At 41.0% G+C, this 14,110-nt stretch overlaps 2 protein-coding genes across 5 annotated transcripts in view; both read left to right on the top strand.

Moving 5' to 3' along the window:
* The window catches only part of LOC133123103 (dedicator of cytokinesis protein 9-like), a 106,394-nt gene extending 102,315 nt beyond the window's left edge, over positions 1 to 4,079 (top strand). For 3 of the 4 annotated variants that reach the window (XM_061233388.1, XM_061233387.1, XM_061233386.1), the window contains exons 48-53: positions 132 to 278; positions 883 to 1,093; positions 1,442 to 1,632; positions 2,071 to 2,171; positions 2,283 to 2,421; positions 2,884 to 4,079. In XM_061233388.1, coding sequence (XP_061089372.1) covers positions 132 to 278; positions 883 to 1,093; positions 1,442 to 1,632; positions 2,071 to 2,171; positions 2,283 to 2,421; positions 2,884 to 3,009 — 915 coding nt within the window. In that variant the 3' untranslated portion in view covers positions 3,010 to 4,079. Of the gene's footprint in view, positions 1 to 131; positions 279 to 882; positions 1,094 to 1,441; positions 1,633 to 2,070; positions 2,172 to 2,282; positions 2,422 to 2,883 lie in introns of those variants that run through there. The other variant, XR_009708197.1, reaches the window with a different exon arrangement.
* A 1,770-nt stretch (positions 4,080 to 5,849) lies between these two features.
* Positions 5,850 to 14,110, top strand: part of LOC133124040 (serine/threonine-protein kinase 24-like) — a 32,408-nt gene continuing 24,147 nt past the window's right edge. The window contains exon 1 of the mRNA XM_061234874.1: positions 5,850 to 6,682. Within this exon, the coding sequence (XP_061090858.1) occupies positions 6,641 to 6,682 (42 nt within the window). The 5' untranslated portion in view covers positions 5,850 to 6,640. The remainder of the gene's footprint in view (positions 6,683 to 14,110) is intronic.

Genomic DNA, 14,110 nt, shown 5'->3' with positions numbered 1-14,110 from the left:
TCAGAACTTCTGAGGTGTATATTTTTCTGTGCAGTGACCATGAGTCAACGGTATTATTTTAGATGTGGTCACTCACATTCTTTGGTTCCCTACTTGATGCACCAACAAGCTTTGTATTTCTGGCCTGGCAGGGTTTCTTTGAAGATGAAGATGGGAAAGAGTATATCTATAAAGAACCCAAATTCACACCCCTGTCTGAGATTTCCCAAAGGCTGCTCAAGCTCTACTCTGACAAGTTTGGCCCAGAGAATGTGAAGATGATCCAGGACTCTGGGAAGGTAAGAGTGACTATGTACCTCTGACCTCATCCAGCGCAACAGTCTTCTTCTACACTGCTGCTTCTCCAAATGTTCCTTGAATGAGTCTAATGTGCACCTAAATCCCAGCATGTAAAGACTTGTGAATAATAATGATGGAAGAGCCTGGTTCTCTGTAATTATAGCTAGTGCAGCTACAAGAGATCACATCAATGTAAGGAGGGATGAATGTTTGATGTGACATTCAGTGACAAGGAGTTTCTGATGGTTCATGAGCAACTGTGTCCAAGGTGATGTCGGCATGGAATGGCAAGGGAAAGGCTTAATTGATGAAGGATGTAATGGTGGGTGAAAGAGTAAGGTCCAGAGCTAAGGTTTTCAGGAATTATTTCCAAGTGCAAGACAGAACAGGCAACCAGAGAGCAGTGAACTGCAAATATTTACACCGTGCAAGAAATGTAGCCGGTTTGGTTAAAATCCCTGCTGGCCCAACACCTTATTGGAACAGTAGTTTGAGTGTGGTTGTGGGGTTATTGTTCTTGCTTAGGTACTTTACATTGGAGCGTGTGCTCTGTCAGTGTCATGCTCACTGGTGCGGCAATTCTTTACACCAAAATCCATGCAGATAAACCCGAAGGATCTGGACTCCAAATATGCTTACATCCAAGTGACTCACGTGGTCCCATTCCTGGAAGAGAGGGAGCTGGGAGACAGGAAGACAGAATTTGAGAAAAGCCACAACATCCGGCGCTTCGTGTTCGAGATGCCCTTCACCGTCTCTGGCAAGAAACAGGGCGGGGTGGAGGAGCAGTGCAAACGGAGGACCATCTTGACCAGTAGGTGTCCCAGAAAACAGGGGGCCCCATACTGCTCCATTGCCCCTATGTCTTACCAGGCATAGCCACCCACACAGGGGTGTGGGAAGTACAATAAGGAACATGTCTGAAGTGAAAAGTACACTAACAGAGTTGATTCTACTCTGTATATACAGTATTACTCTAATAATAAGTGCAGATTTTTTCACTGGAAGGTCGCCAGGTTTCTGTTTTGATATGAGTTTAATATAAGTTTTAGACCTTCCGAGGTATGATAAACATATCCAGCGGGGTCCTTACAAAGCACAAATGTTTTTGGCATTTGCCTTCTTCAGCATGCTAGAACGTGATGCCCTTTCTCCCTTTCAGCCACGCACTGCTTCCCCTATGTGAAGAAGCGCATCGCCGTCATGTACCAGCACCACACGGACCTGAACCCCATCGAGGTGGCCATCGACGAGATGAGCAAGAAGGTGGCGGAGCTGCGGCAGCTGTGCTCCGCCAGCGAGGTGGACATGATCCGCCTGCAGCTCAAACTGCAGGGCAGCATCAGCGTGCAGGTACCCCACTACAGCACCACGCCTACGGCACACTTACCTACTCCTACACTCTCTGGGGTTCTTTGGCTTGTCTCCATACAGAAACCATTTTCAGTTTTATATGATACCATCTATCATGGGTGTGAAGTGTGAAAGCTCCTTGACAAACAACCATTTTGCCTGACAAAGAACCCTTGAACTAGATAGGGTTCCTCTATGGAATCAAAGAGTTTCCAAACCGAGTGTACACTCGTGAAAGCAGGAGTTGGGTGGCCAGTCTTGGGTCTTCATGAGCTCCTAATAAAAAGGTAGTGCTCATTTTATAACTGTGCTGAACAGTATTTGGACATACTGTCGACATGTATGTTTTCAAGATGCATTAAACTGACTTGAGTACACACAATATACTCAGTAATTGAACTCAACACTGTGACTCCCTTCCTCACCCCTCTGCTCCAGGTGAATGCTGGCCCGCTTGCTTATGCCAGGACTTTCCTGGACGATGCCAATGCCAAGAAGTATCCCGACAACAAGGTCAAACAACTGAAGGAGGTCTTCAGGTGAGCTTTGGGTGCCGCGCACACATCACAAGGGTCCTTCTGTCTGTCTTTGTGAAGGTGCCTTCTGTCTGTCCAGTATCACTGCAGTGTCTATACTTTTATCATGATCAGGCAATTTGTGGAAGCCTCTGGTCAAGGTTTGAGCATCAACGAGCGGCTGATTAAAGAGGACCAGCAGGAGTACCATGACGAGATGAAGGCCAACTACAGGGACCTGGCTAGAGAGCTGTCCTCCATTATGCGTGAGCCGGTGAGGCAGAGTTTCCCCCATCGCCCGCTAGGATCATAATATGCTATATATATATATATATATATATAGTTTCCTATTTGAACAGTTCTTTACAATGCACACATAAAGCATATTCAAAATATATTATATTGAAGGTTTTGTAAATAGATGCATTCACGGTATTTGAGTAAACCAATAAAATCATGAAATAATTAATCTGTAGTGTGATAATAATGTAATGTAAGGAAAAATGTTAATAATGTCAGCTAATGGCTAAAATTGTTTCAACTTCAATTTCGATTTTTTTAGTTCATTACTCTTCTTTTTTTAAATAACCCTTTTTCCTTTTTCTGTATGCTGACATGAGCAGATTGGATGGTAATATCATTTTGAGATCTTTGTATTCATCTTAATAAATGGGAGCTATCTGAGAGAAGCCATTACCTTACTTCCTGATCTCACTACTTCCTGTTTCCTCTTCAGATTATCCCTGTGGAGGATGGCATGAAGAGCTCATTGGCAGACTCTCTGCACATCTTCAACGCCATCAGTGGCACGCCCACTGGCACCACCATCCAGGGCATTCCTAGCTCCTCCTCAGTGGTGTGAGGCCCCCACCCCCACCCCCACCCACAAACACAAATCTCCCCTTTCCTTTCTGCACCCTCAGGTCAGCAGCCTGCTTGTATTGGAGGAAATTCAGGACACAAGGAGGCGATGTGATTGGTCAGACACACAATTCTGGCCTGTGTTTTATCTATTCAATGCCAGTCTACAGAGAACTCCCTATGTGGTGGACATGCACAGTGATGATGTTCGCCCCGGGAACAGACGGATGTGAAGGGACAGCAAAGGGAACAAAAATAGGCAATTTTTAAAAGCTAACTCCTGTGATCCATACCTTCTCAATCTCAGACTGTACCTGATTGAAATTTTTAATGTATTGTTTCCTGTGGAGACACCCTTATGGGGATTCTTATGGAAAAAGATCCCTTTATGCTTTTAATTTAGTCCCCTGGATCAACCTGGTAGATATTTGTTCTTTGTTTGTTTTATTTACAGGTTCTGAACTGTCAATTATTTTGTGTACAGTATTTTCATGTATGGTAAATGTCTGCTCTGGACACAAATAGCCCTTCTTGAGGGTGTCAATGAATAATGTCTGTTGCACACTTTGTATTGGCACTCTGTACATTAAGACTTGTTATATTCCTATACAAATGCATTTTATTTTTAAAAGATCTTCCCATAAAAGCTTAGGCCTTGTGCTCTGAATATGTCAGTGTCTTAGACATAAGATAAGACTGTTTAAAGAAAACATTTAAAGCCATTGCACACATGTAATCCCCAGGGTTTATTCCTGTACATAAAAAATGAGTGCAATATGTAGTCTTCTATTCGAGGTGTGTTGCTGTATTCGGTTCATACACTGTACAGATGACATTCATCCTTCTTGCCAAAGCAATGGGGTATGGAACCAGTAACAGTGCGTAGTGTGGAAGAGGTGGTTGTAATATGAAGCTTTTACCATTTTGATGTTTAATTTTTATTGAGATCATTTTATAAATGGGAAGTAAAGGGTTTTAATTTTTTATTTAATATAAAGTCACTGTTCTGTATTTAAATGAAAATCTTCCCTAATGCTTATCTTTTAATTAAAATTTGCTCATTTCTCTGCACACTTGTACTTTGCAAGTTGTCCTTTACTTGTTTGTTTGTTGTTTTTCATGCTATATTTTACAGCAATGGGAAATTCCCTGTTGTTCCCTATTGCAAACAAGCCCTGAATCTCACAATGTCACACAGTAACAATATGTTAGAAAATCTATATTTGTACAGTATATAAGTTTAGCATATAGAATGTTTGATGGGAAAATGTGAGTTGATCATGCATTTCCTGTTTTATCAAAGTAGTGTTTTCCCAGCATGTGTCAAACACACCTGTCCAAGCTGAAATGATGGCAGTGTCATTACAGCCACTGGGCAGAATGCAATAACAGATTTTCCTGTATACTGTAGGTCACAGGCGATTCTTATTTTTCCTTACTGTAAACTTTTGAGTGATCCAAAGGAATCTCCTTTTGTGTCACGGAAGCCACATTGGAATACTTTATTTTAAATTACTGATGGTCACATAATGTCATTATCACTTGTGGTCAAAAAGATAACCATTTAAAATATATCTTTACAGATAAAATTGGCTCAGAGAACAACAGAAGAAAGCACAGATTTTTTTTTGTTTTTAGAGTACTAAAATTCTTGTGATGTTTCCATAATTTTTGCCAGTACTTTGTGTGTGTGTGTGTGTGTATTTTTTTCTAATATATAATATATAATATGAAAAAGTACTGTACACTGTGCTTTGATACTTGAATATCCCTGTCAGTCAATGGCCAGAAGATGGCAGTGTCTAATTATGAGCACCATTCTGTTTTGCTCCAAGTTACATGTATCGTTTAGAATTTTTTTGGTTTATATTTTTGGAGAAGCTACCGCTTGTATAATTTCAGAATTGCCAAGTATTACCAAATAACCTTTGAAGAAAACTAGATTTCTGAAGTAATTTCTCAGGATTAGATAATACTTGTTCTGAAACGGTTTTCATTAGTAAATCAAGTCAGAGAACATAAATGTCTGTCAGAAGTTCTGGTCAGGGTTCTCTACAACTCCTGTGCATAAATATACCTTTTCAAGATACTCTGTGGGATTATAGTCTTCCAGAGCAAACCAGAGGAAGTATGCTTTGTGGGCCTTTTCTACATATGGAAAGGAGGTAAGGTGCTGTCTTTGAAACCCCACCCTGCCCATATACTTACAGAACAAAGGTAATGCATGATAGTATGAACCCTAGCACATTAGAACATTTGCGTTTACAAATACATGTTAAAACGTGCCTTAAAATGAGCGCTCACAGAGACAAATATGCCAATAGTTTGGTTTGCCATTATAAACCTTGTTGGTGTTTGTTTCTACATTTCTAATGTGTTTCAGTTGAAGTAAGGGTAATACAGAGCTGTTCATTGGGTATCTATTTGTTTTGGATGTCATTGGGACTTGACTCTTTTTCTGTGAGTTTTTCTGTGAGATTGTTCTCATTGTGCTCATCTTTATAACACATTACTTTGAGCTCTGACATGATTGTCTTTTAAAATTATGCATTAGGGTGATTCAGTGAACAACCCTGGGGAAATGCCCATCTTTGTAGGTGTAGCCTAAATCTTATTGTAGATTTTTTGGGATCATGTATTTGTGGACATTATAGATCTACAGTAAGTGCTACTTGTACTATGTCAGTTGTCGTTGGTGGTATATTCATGCATGCCGAAGTAAAGACTGAGTTGTCCTGGATAAACTGGCACAGCAGGATTAGAAGGGCGGTGCATAGTCCTGCGCCCCCTGTAGTTTTAGAAGTGCCATTAGGCGCTCGGATCCGCCCTGATGTCAGAGTGACAGCGCTGACAAGATGGCGGAAGGGACTGAAGCAAAGTGAGCTGGATAGCTAACAGTCTAACTGCTACAATTAGAAGACCTTTGCGAGTTTTGTACTGAGTACAGGTAGTGCACTGGACTGGCGTGGGGGAGGCGAGGAGCAAATGAGCCCCTTACTGCGAGGGAGAGCAATCGGCGGAAGAAAGACATTAATTGCAACTAAGCTAGCCTGCTAACCGCCCTGAAGAAACCTGCATCCACTTGGTAGCTGAAAATATATTTAGCTAGCTAGCGAGATATTTAGCTAACGTTAGCTTTTAGCTTGCCGGACCAATTCAAAGAAGACGCTAACGGTAGTTAGCTAGCTAAGTAGTTGGAATGTTGAAGAAGCTAACTATTGTCATAGCTAACGTTAGCTGATTTATTATATGTTTTGATTTTCAGTAAGTTAGGTTTAAGAACTGCTGCGCGTGGAAGCCAAATCATTATCATAGTTAGCTAGCTAATCTAAAAGGAAAATACCCGAAACACGGTGTTGTGACGAAACGCTTGAGACGGTGCTGAACTCGGTCTAGTGTGGCTGTGATTTTACTTGTTTGTGCTAGCATGCTAGGTAGTTGGCGAACGACAACTAGCTAAAATTGATCGTTTCTGTTTGGATACATGGTTTGCCTTTTTTGGATTAGGTTTTTTTCAAAAGAGCAAGAAGACTTTGCATACAAAGCACAGCATAGTTTTCTGGGAAGAGAACTGGGAATTTGTCTTTAGCTATTGACTGTTTATTTTTTCCTGGTGCAACTTGCGTGACGCCATGGCTCACTCCCCTGTTCAGGGTGGCCTGCCAGGGATGCAGGTAAGACATCTTTTCACCTTCTTAATTCCCGTAACGTTACATGATTCAGGCAGGCTGGATAGCTGACTAACTTGGAACAGTTATTGGCCAACATATCGTTAATTAACGTTATAGCAGAACACTTGCATTGTTGGTGTTTCTTGCTAACTAACGTTAGCGATAGACTATTGGTGAATAGTTTGTGAGTTGCTTAACGTTAGCTAAGTAAGTTAACGTACAGTTTTAAGAGAACGTCAAAATATGATTAAACTAATGCTATGTTGGCATACCAATTAGCTAGTTTACTAGATAGAAAAGCTACATCATGCAAGTAAAGGGAATGCCTTGTTTACTGAGGGAACTCTTTCGCTGTATTGGCTTGTTCACGTTAACGTTAGCTGATCATTTGGCTTACATTGCGAAGTTCTTCAGGGGATTTTGCATGGATACACAGTCAGTCATAAGTAGCCATTCGCTGTCCTTCACTTGACTGACAGTAGCGTTAGACTACTGAGAGTTGGCTAACATGATGATTTGTCAGTGTTCGCAGGCTGGCTACTGCAGCCAGCCAAGAAAAGGTTGCGGTGGAGCATGAGGCCTGTAAATTGGGTAACGTTATGTGAAAATATTAACGTTAGCTATCGGGCTTCTGCCGGCTGCGGAGACCTGGATCCAATTACTTAACTTATATCGAAATGCATAAAGACTGCATTTCTATCTAAACTGTTACGCCGCACAACAACAATAGGAAAATCGCCATAGTCTTTCGGCAAAGACTGCGAATGATTGAGTTTTCTTGGGAGCTTGCTAGTACTAAAAGTAACTGCTAGCGTGAAAATGGCTGGAATAACTTGAAGCTGTTTATCTTGATTTTAACATAACATTCTGAAACATTCGAATTATTTTCCGCATTTCACTTGTAACTATCGTTAAGGGATGACTACAAGCAACAGTTTGGGTCACCTATTCTAAATACCACCATGACTTGCGCTTGCTACGCGTAGTTTGCTGTCTAACAAGAGTGGTGATGAGAATGTAATCTACAGCAGCACAACATCAGGAACTTTTGAAACGAGAGCGACGTTTTCCAACAGTGAAATCATAACCTGTCAATGTCATTTAATATCGTTGCAAATGCAAAGGACATTTGATTATTTCAGGTCGACGTTTGTTAGCAATATCCTGTTCGGTTGCAGTAATATATCTCTGTAGCTTATTCCATACAATAACAATACATTTTGTGTAAAACGTATTGGACTTAACTGAGCAAACATCTGTGTTAGGGCTGTTACTGCATTTTCACGATCTACCGCTCACCAGAGGCAGTTTCCCTGTTCAGCCCAGCCCATGTATAGAATAGTGTTCAGTATTTCCATGGCCATGTGATTGATTAAAGTTGAAATGGCCCACCCAGCCATTTCTGTGTAATGACGTTGGATGCTGTCCCTGCTGCATCATCTGCTTTCTGTGCATCGTACATCTGGGATATGATATTCTGTAGCGCGATTGGACATTGCAAATGCCATGCATTAAATAGAGAGAACAAAGCTACGTTTACAAAATGATTATCATGGATGTAGCCTGTGTGTATTCAGAATTTGTTTCTTGTCTAGCAGACTTAATTTGCATGATTTCTTTATTGATGTATGTTTTCTGGTAAGGTCTGATCTTGCACAATTACTAGCCTTATGTGTTGGGTATATTCTCCTGTATTGTACGTTGGAATAAGAGCATCTGTTAAATTAATGTAGTGTAATAATTACAAGTGTAAACGTTTGAATTTGCTTGTTATTTATACATTTGAACCACAGTTTTGACAGAACTTCCCGTTTACCTGACCTGTTATATTTAATCAGGCTTCTGTGAAATTGTTGGTCTAGGCTGGTGCCTGGCTTTGGAAACCATTACTCCTGGTAGCTGTCGCTCCTTCAGGATGTTCCCATTATTTTAGCTGCAGGACCAAGCTTGCGGTTTTCTTGCTTACTGCCTCAGATGTTTGACAGTACAGAACGTAACTTGTAATTTGCCTAGCTACGGTTTCTATGAAGCTTGAGGTCTATTTCCTTCCACTTATCACACTTCCATTATTTCTTATCAAACAAACACTGGCATTCTCTCCACAGTTCAACAAGTGCACTGCCTTCCGCTCCTGTACAATGTGTGTTTTTGCCTAGGTGCTTTGCTTTTGCTGCTATTGTATCTTTCCACAGTTCTCTTGTGGTTTCGTGAGATAATGGCTGCTGGAAAAATACACTGCTGAGCTTGTTTTTGTATATATGCACACGTATATAGCAAACATCTATATACAGTGGGGTGCAAAGTTTTGGGCACCCCTGGTTTAAATATCTGTATGTGATCGAAAGAAAACCTGAACTCTAAATGGTACAGAGTTAAACAGGAGACCTTTATGCAAATTTTAAAGCAAGATTGTTTTTTATTTTATTTATGAATCTAATTTCATTTCGTACTAACTAACTGGCAGGGTTCCCAAACTTTTGCACAGGGCCTTTTTTTATTATTTTGAAACCACAAAATGTAAATAAAAAGTAATCTTTCTTTGATTGGATATTCAGAGTTGTGAAGGGAAGTGGGAAAGTGCTTTAAAACATGGTGGCGGCTTGTGGCACCTTGCTCCCAATGGCAGCTAAACTGCCACAGCAAGCTGATACTGTTATGCACATACAAATTTACTGCAAGAAATGTTGCAGATGTATAATGGTTATCATCAGGGAAAACAGCAGGAAATCACTGTGTGCCCTAGGCTTGAAGGAAGACCGCTTTTCACTACATTTTGTAAATTCCCACCGTTAATTCTAACCACGTTCAGTCTGATATTTGTGTTTTTGGGGCAGTGCACATAAATCTATGTTATTTGGACTTGTTTTTAAGAAATTAAAAATTGAAGCAATTTTGCAAAATGTTCACTTAGTGAAAGCTGTGCTTTTGAGAATAACGACTTATTTTTAGCTGCTGAAACCAGTGGTAAAGAAGACCATTGGGCCCCGATTCAATGTAATGCACTTAAGCTGATATAATTTCATGCTGCTTTGTTCAATGGCTATGTTTTGTAATTGGAACCAACTATTGAACCCATGGCTTTTATTCTTAAGTTAAGGACAAAGTGGCTTTGTTGCTCAGTTTTATGGATTCGTAAGCATGCAATTTGTCCTGTTATATTCAGATTTAATATAGCATTTTCATCTGTATGTTGCTTATGTCTAATTTGCCACACATATATGATCACATTAAATTGTATTGTTTCGATCAAAAAAACCTGGAAAAGCCAATCACACAGAAACCCTACTACTGTTTATCGATCATGTCAACAATATGTGTTGAGACTACGCGATTCACAACCATAATCTACGCATGTATTTAGCATGTTTTGAAATTGTTTTCAGATTGGGAAGCATTGGTTCCGTGTCGTGCGTCTTGTCCAGATGCTGAGATATCTTAAAATGGAGGAGAAGCCCCCTCTGGAACAGTATATTTGTTTTAGCTGTTTTTGGTATGACTTGTCTCGGCCACTCGCTTGCTGAAATCAGTGAATGTGTCCGGTTTCAGACTACATGGAGTTGTTTGCATTCAGTCCTTTTGCTAATTTCTCTGTCTATAATTTCATGCATCTCCTTTCAAGCTACAAACGCATCTGGTAAATAACCCTTACTTAAAGGTGTAATAGGTAATTTCAGACTTCTGTCGGTCAAGAGCGAAATTGCAGCAACAAACACCCTCTGACCACAACACTGTTCATCCCTCCCCCTTCACTGTGAACGCGCTGATGTTGAACCCCTCCCACATGGCAATTAGAACCAATTTTCAACCAATGAGCTTGAATTATTGTATAGTTATACAATGTTATGTAAAGCAAGTGGTATTGCTTCATAACTAGATATGTAGTCTTCACTTGGATAATAAGCAATAGTATACAGAGTTTCAGTGATAGCTTGTCTGGAGTGCAATATAGCTTGTATAGCTATACAATGTTTTGGTATCGAGTGTCGGCCGGTCAACTGCATATTTTGAAACCCGAATTTAAGGACTATAAACACAGGCAGAGGGTGCGTCAACATGTCAGTGAGCCTTTTGTTCCTTTGATATCCAACCTCCTTGTGAATCACATTTAAAAAAACACTTGTCAGCCATGGGTTTCAGAGTTACGCCAATCTTTCTAACATGACATTGAAACCTGCTTATTATCACTCCTTGAGCTGTCTAACAAAGCTCTGCTGCTTAAAACAGGTAAATGATAAGACTGCTTATATGAAATATAATCATTGTATTCACTCTGCAGTTCTCTGTGGGCCAGCCTCACCAAGCGTCGTCTTGTATTACATAGTGAGCTAAGATTTATTTAGACATTTAAAGACAGGCTGAAATGGAATATATACACTTCAAGATGTGTTCATATGGTTATGAAAAATTGAGGAAAAATAATTTAAATTAGTCTTTTAAGGGAAGTGCACATCAGAGATTATTATAAAATAGTCACTGTGTACCATTTACTGCAGTGTTTGTCAATAATAGGCCAAAGTTAGATTTTTTCATTTATGAAATGTATTCTGTACTGTCAGTTAATATCGCTTTAGGTGGAATTGTTGAACATTTATCACAACAAGGGCAAGAGCAACCTTACAATTCTTTTATCCCGCTGACGACAATTCTGGGGCCGTTGTATTCCAACAGCAAGCTTTCTTGCTTGATGTTAACATTTCCATTCATTTTGCATGTGTAGCTGTACCTGTACTGGTGCAAAGGTAACCTATGTGATTATGTAACATTCACTGCTGGGCAACCCCTGTCTTGTTGTGTCCATAAGAGTCCAATGGATCTCGCGATTCTCTCCCAGTTTCCCCAGTCTCTGGTATTTCCTACACTGAAACGAATGTGCTGCACGCGCACAGGTGAACCCCAGAGGAGACGGGGGTTATAGCCGCAGGGTCGGGGGGAGCAGCGAGTGGAGTCCAGGGACACGGCATTTCCAGTGGAACAACACGCTGCCGCTGCTGGAGAGGCCCGTGTCTCTGTGGAGCCTCTCTGCTTTTATGAGAGCAGCAGGGGTGTGGACCTCCTTTATACTCCATGGCCATTTAGGGTAACCCAGGGTCGCCTCTTCATCTGCTGCAGGGGTCCGGGCGAGGCTCCCGAGGGAACAGGCCTGCTAAAACTTACATTTCTCTGTGGGCTTGATGCTGAGACGTATTGTAGCCCATGTCGTGAACATTTCCCTGCAGAAAATGTTGGGGATTTCTCTTATTTGTAACCTGGACCATCATTTAAAAATCGAGACCTGAAGTGGGGGTGGCGAATCTCCGGTCCTGGAGGATCAGCAGATCGGCAGGTTTTCAATGCATTGATTTAATTCTTTGGTTGTCTAAAAAGTCCACACACCTTCTTTTCAAGGCCTTAGTGGCTGCTGATTGAATGGAAACCACAAACCTGCAGACAGTGACAGCTCTGACCTAAAGGTTCTCTAGACACGGCGGCCTGTAGCGTAGTGGTTAAGGTAAATGACTGGGACACGCAAGGTCGGTGGTTCTAATCCCGGTGTAGCCACGATAAGATCCGCACAGCCGTTGGGCCCTTGAGCAAGGCCCTTAACCCTGCATTGCTCCAGGGGACGATTGTCTCCTGCTTAGTCTAATCAACTGTACGTCGCTCTGGATAAGAGCGTCTGCCAAATGCCAATAATGTAATGTAATGTAGACACATACATACTGATTATTCAGATGCTTCTAAATGTTCTGTGTTCTGCATTGTGTTATGTTTTGCACATACTGCATATTTTGCAATCTTGAAAAAGTCTGTTGTCTTCAGGTAAAACGTTTTTCATGATTGAAGTAGTGAAACTGTAGCTTGTGTAGTTTCTCGCCACAGCATAAGATCTATTGTAGGGACTGCTTGAAAGGCTCGGGCCTATGTATTTACTTAGTTAAATATTCAGATGTTTGCAATAAGCCAAGATTGGATTTGCCTCAGTTTTGGCCTACATTCCGACCATATTTTAAATGGATTATATATGGCTTACAGCACATAGCTGTACAAAAAAGAGCACCCTGTCAGATTTTACTCTTAGCATAGATGTTCCTGTAGCATAAAGGAAACCGATCTCTTGAGCTTTCGTATTCGTATGAACTAATTCTTTGGACTGTGTCGTTGATGCAGTGTCCAGTGCTGGAGAACCCTGCCTGACTGGAACCCTTATCCACAGGTCGACTGTGAGCAGGCACAAGTCTTTCTAATGTCGCTAGAGCTCGTCAGTCAAAGAGCTGCAGGGCCCTATAAGAACTGGGTCACTTGGTCATCTCCTGTTCAGATAATGGACTTGGACTGGTGAGAAATCCCACTGAGAAGCCCTCTTAGCATGTACCAGCCAAGGCTGTTCACATGTATGACGGACATCCGTAGCACGTCATTTAATCTTGGAGTGGGTCAGCACTTACTTCGGTAAAAAGACCAAATTACATAAGGATTGTGTTAATCGTTTGTCAAATTATGTGTTTGCATTTAAATGGAATTTTTCCTGTCAACATCATAGACCTTGTATTTTGTCATTGTGGCAACCTGGTGTTTTTTTTTTTTCAAGCGAAGCAGTAGGTAAACAGTGCTGAACGTTTGAGAGATGCAGTGTTATCAGCTGTGTTGAAGGCTCTCTGGAATGTGACGCCTGTGACAGGAATAGATACACCTACAGCAGAAACTCAGTCATCGACTCGTCAGACTGATGGATGTGAGACCAGCATCTACATGCATGGTGTCGTACACATACGTTGTCATTCTCCTCATCATCACCGATGAAGGAACCCGCGCATTAAACAAAAATGTGTCAATAATACACATAAGTATGTCTTGCCGCAATTGCTGAAGAATACAGTTTGTGAAAAGTCACAAGAGTATCATATGAGTATCAAAACAAAATAAAATGGGTTTGCATAGGGGACCGAAGATAGAGCATTACTGAAGATGAGATGCGTCACTTGAAAAGCCTGTACAGTGAAAAACAAATTGATGGTATAATTAGATCCTGATTAGCGCTGTTTCGATTATTTTAACTTAAGGATTATAAGATCGCTATGAGAGTGGCCTATTTTTAGGTGTGAAATAGCAGATGACTTGAGTGGCGAATATTTGACTCGCACATGTGCATACCAGTGCCTCCCGCTTTTGACGTGCATGATATGAAAACTTTTCAGAACTCAAAACTGCCATAGTCACTACAAATGGTGTATGTCCCACCCCTGTTTAAAGCACTTTTGTGTTTTTGTCAAGTAGGGCTAGTTCTTTTCAGCTTGACAAAATGGGTGGAAGACCGATTTCTCCTGATAATTCAATGAGGGTAGTGCTGCTCTGGCTATGTTTTATCGGGCGACGGCTCTCAAGCATCATCACATTAAATGTACACATTCTTAATGTAATTGCCATCTGAACTTGAACAGCAGAACTCAAAAT

Source organism: Conger conger, chromosome 3 (assembly GCF_963514075.1).
Source record: "Conger conger chromosome 3, fConCon1.1, whole genome shotgun sequence".
Taxonomy (NCBI): Eukaryota; Metazoa; Chordata; class Actinopteri; order Anguilliformes; family Congridae; genus Conger; species Conger conger.
This window is presented reverse-complemented; position numbering and strand designations above follow the sequence as displayed.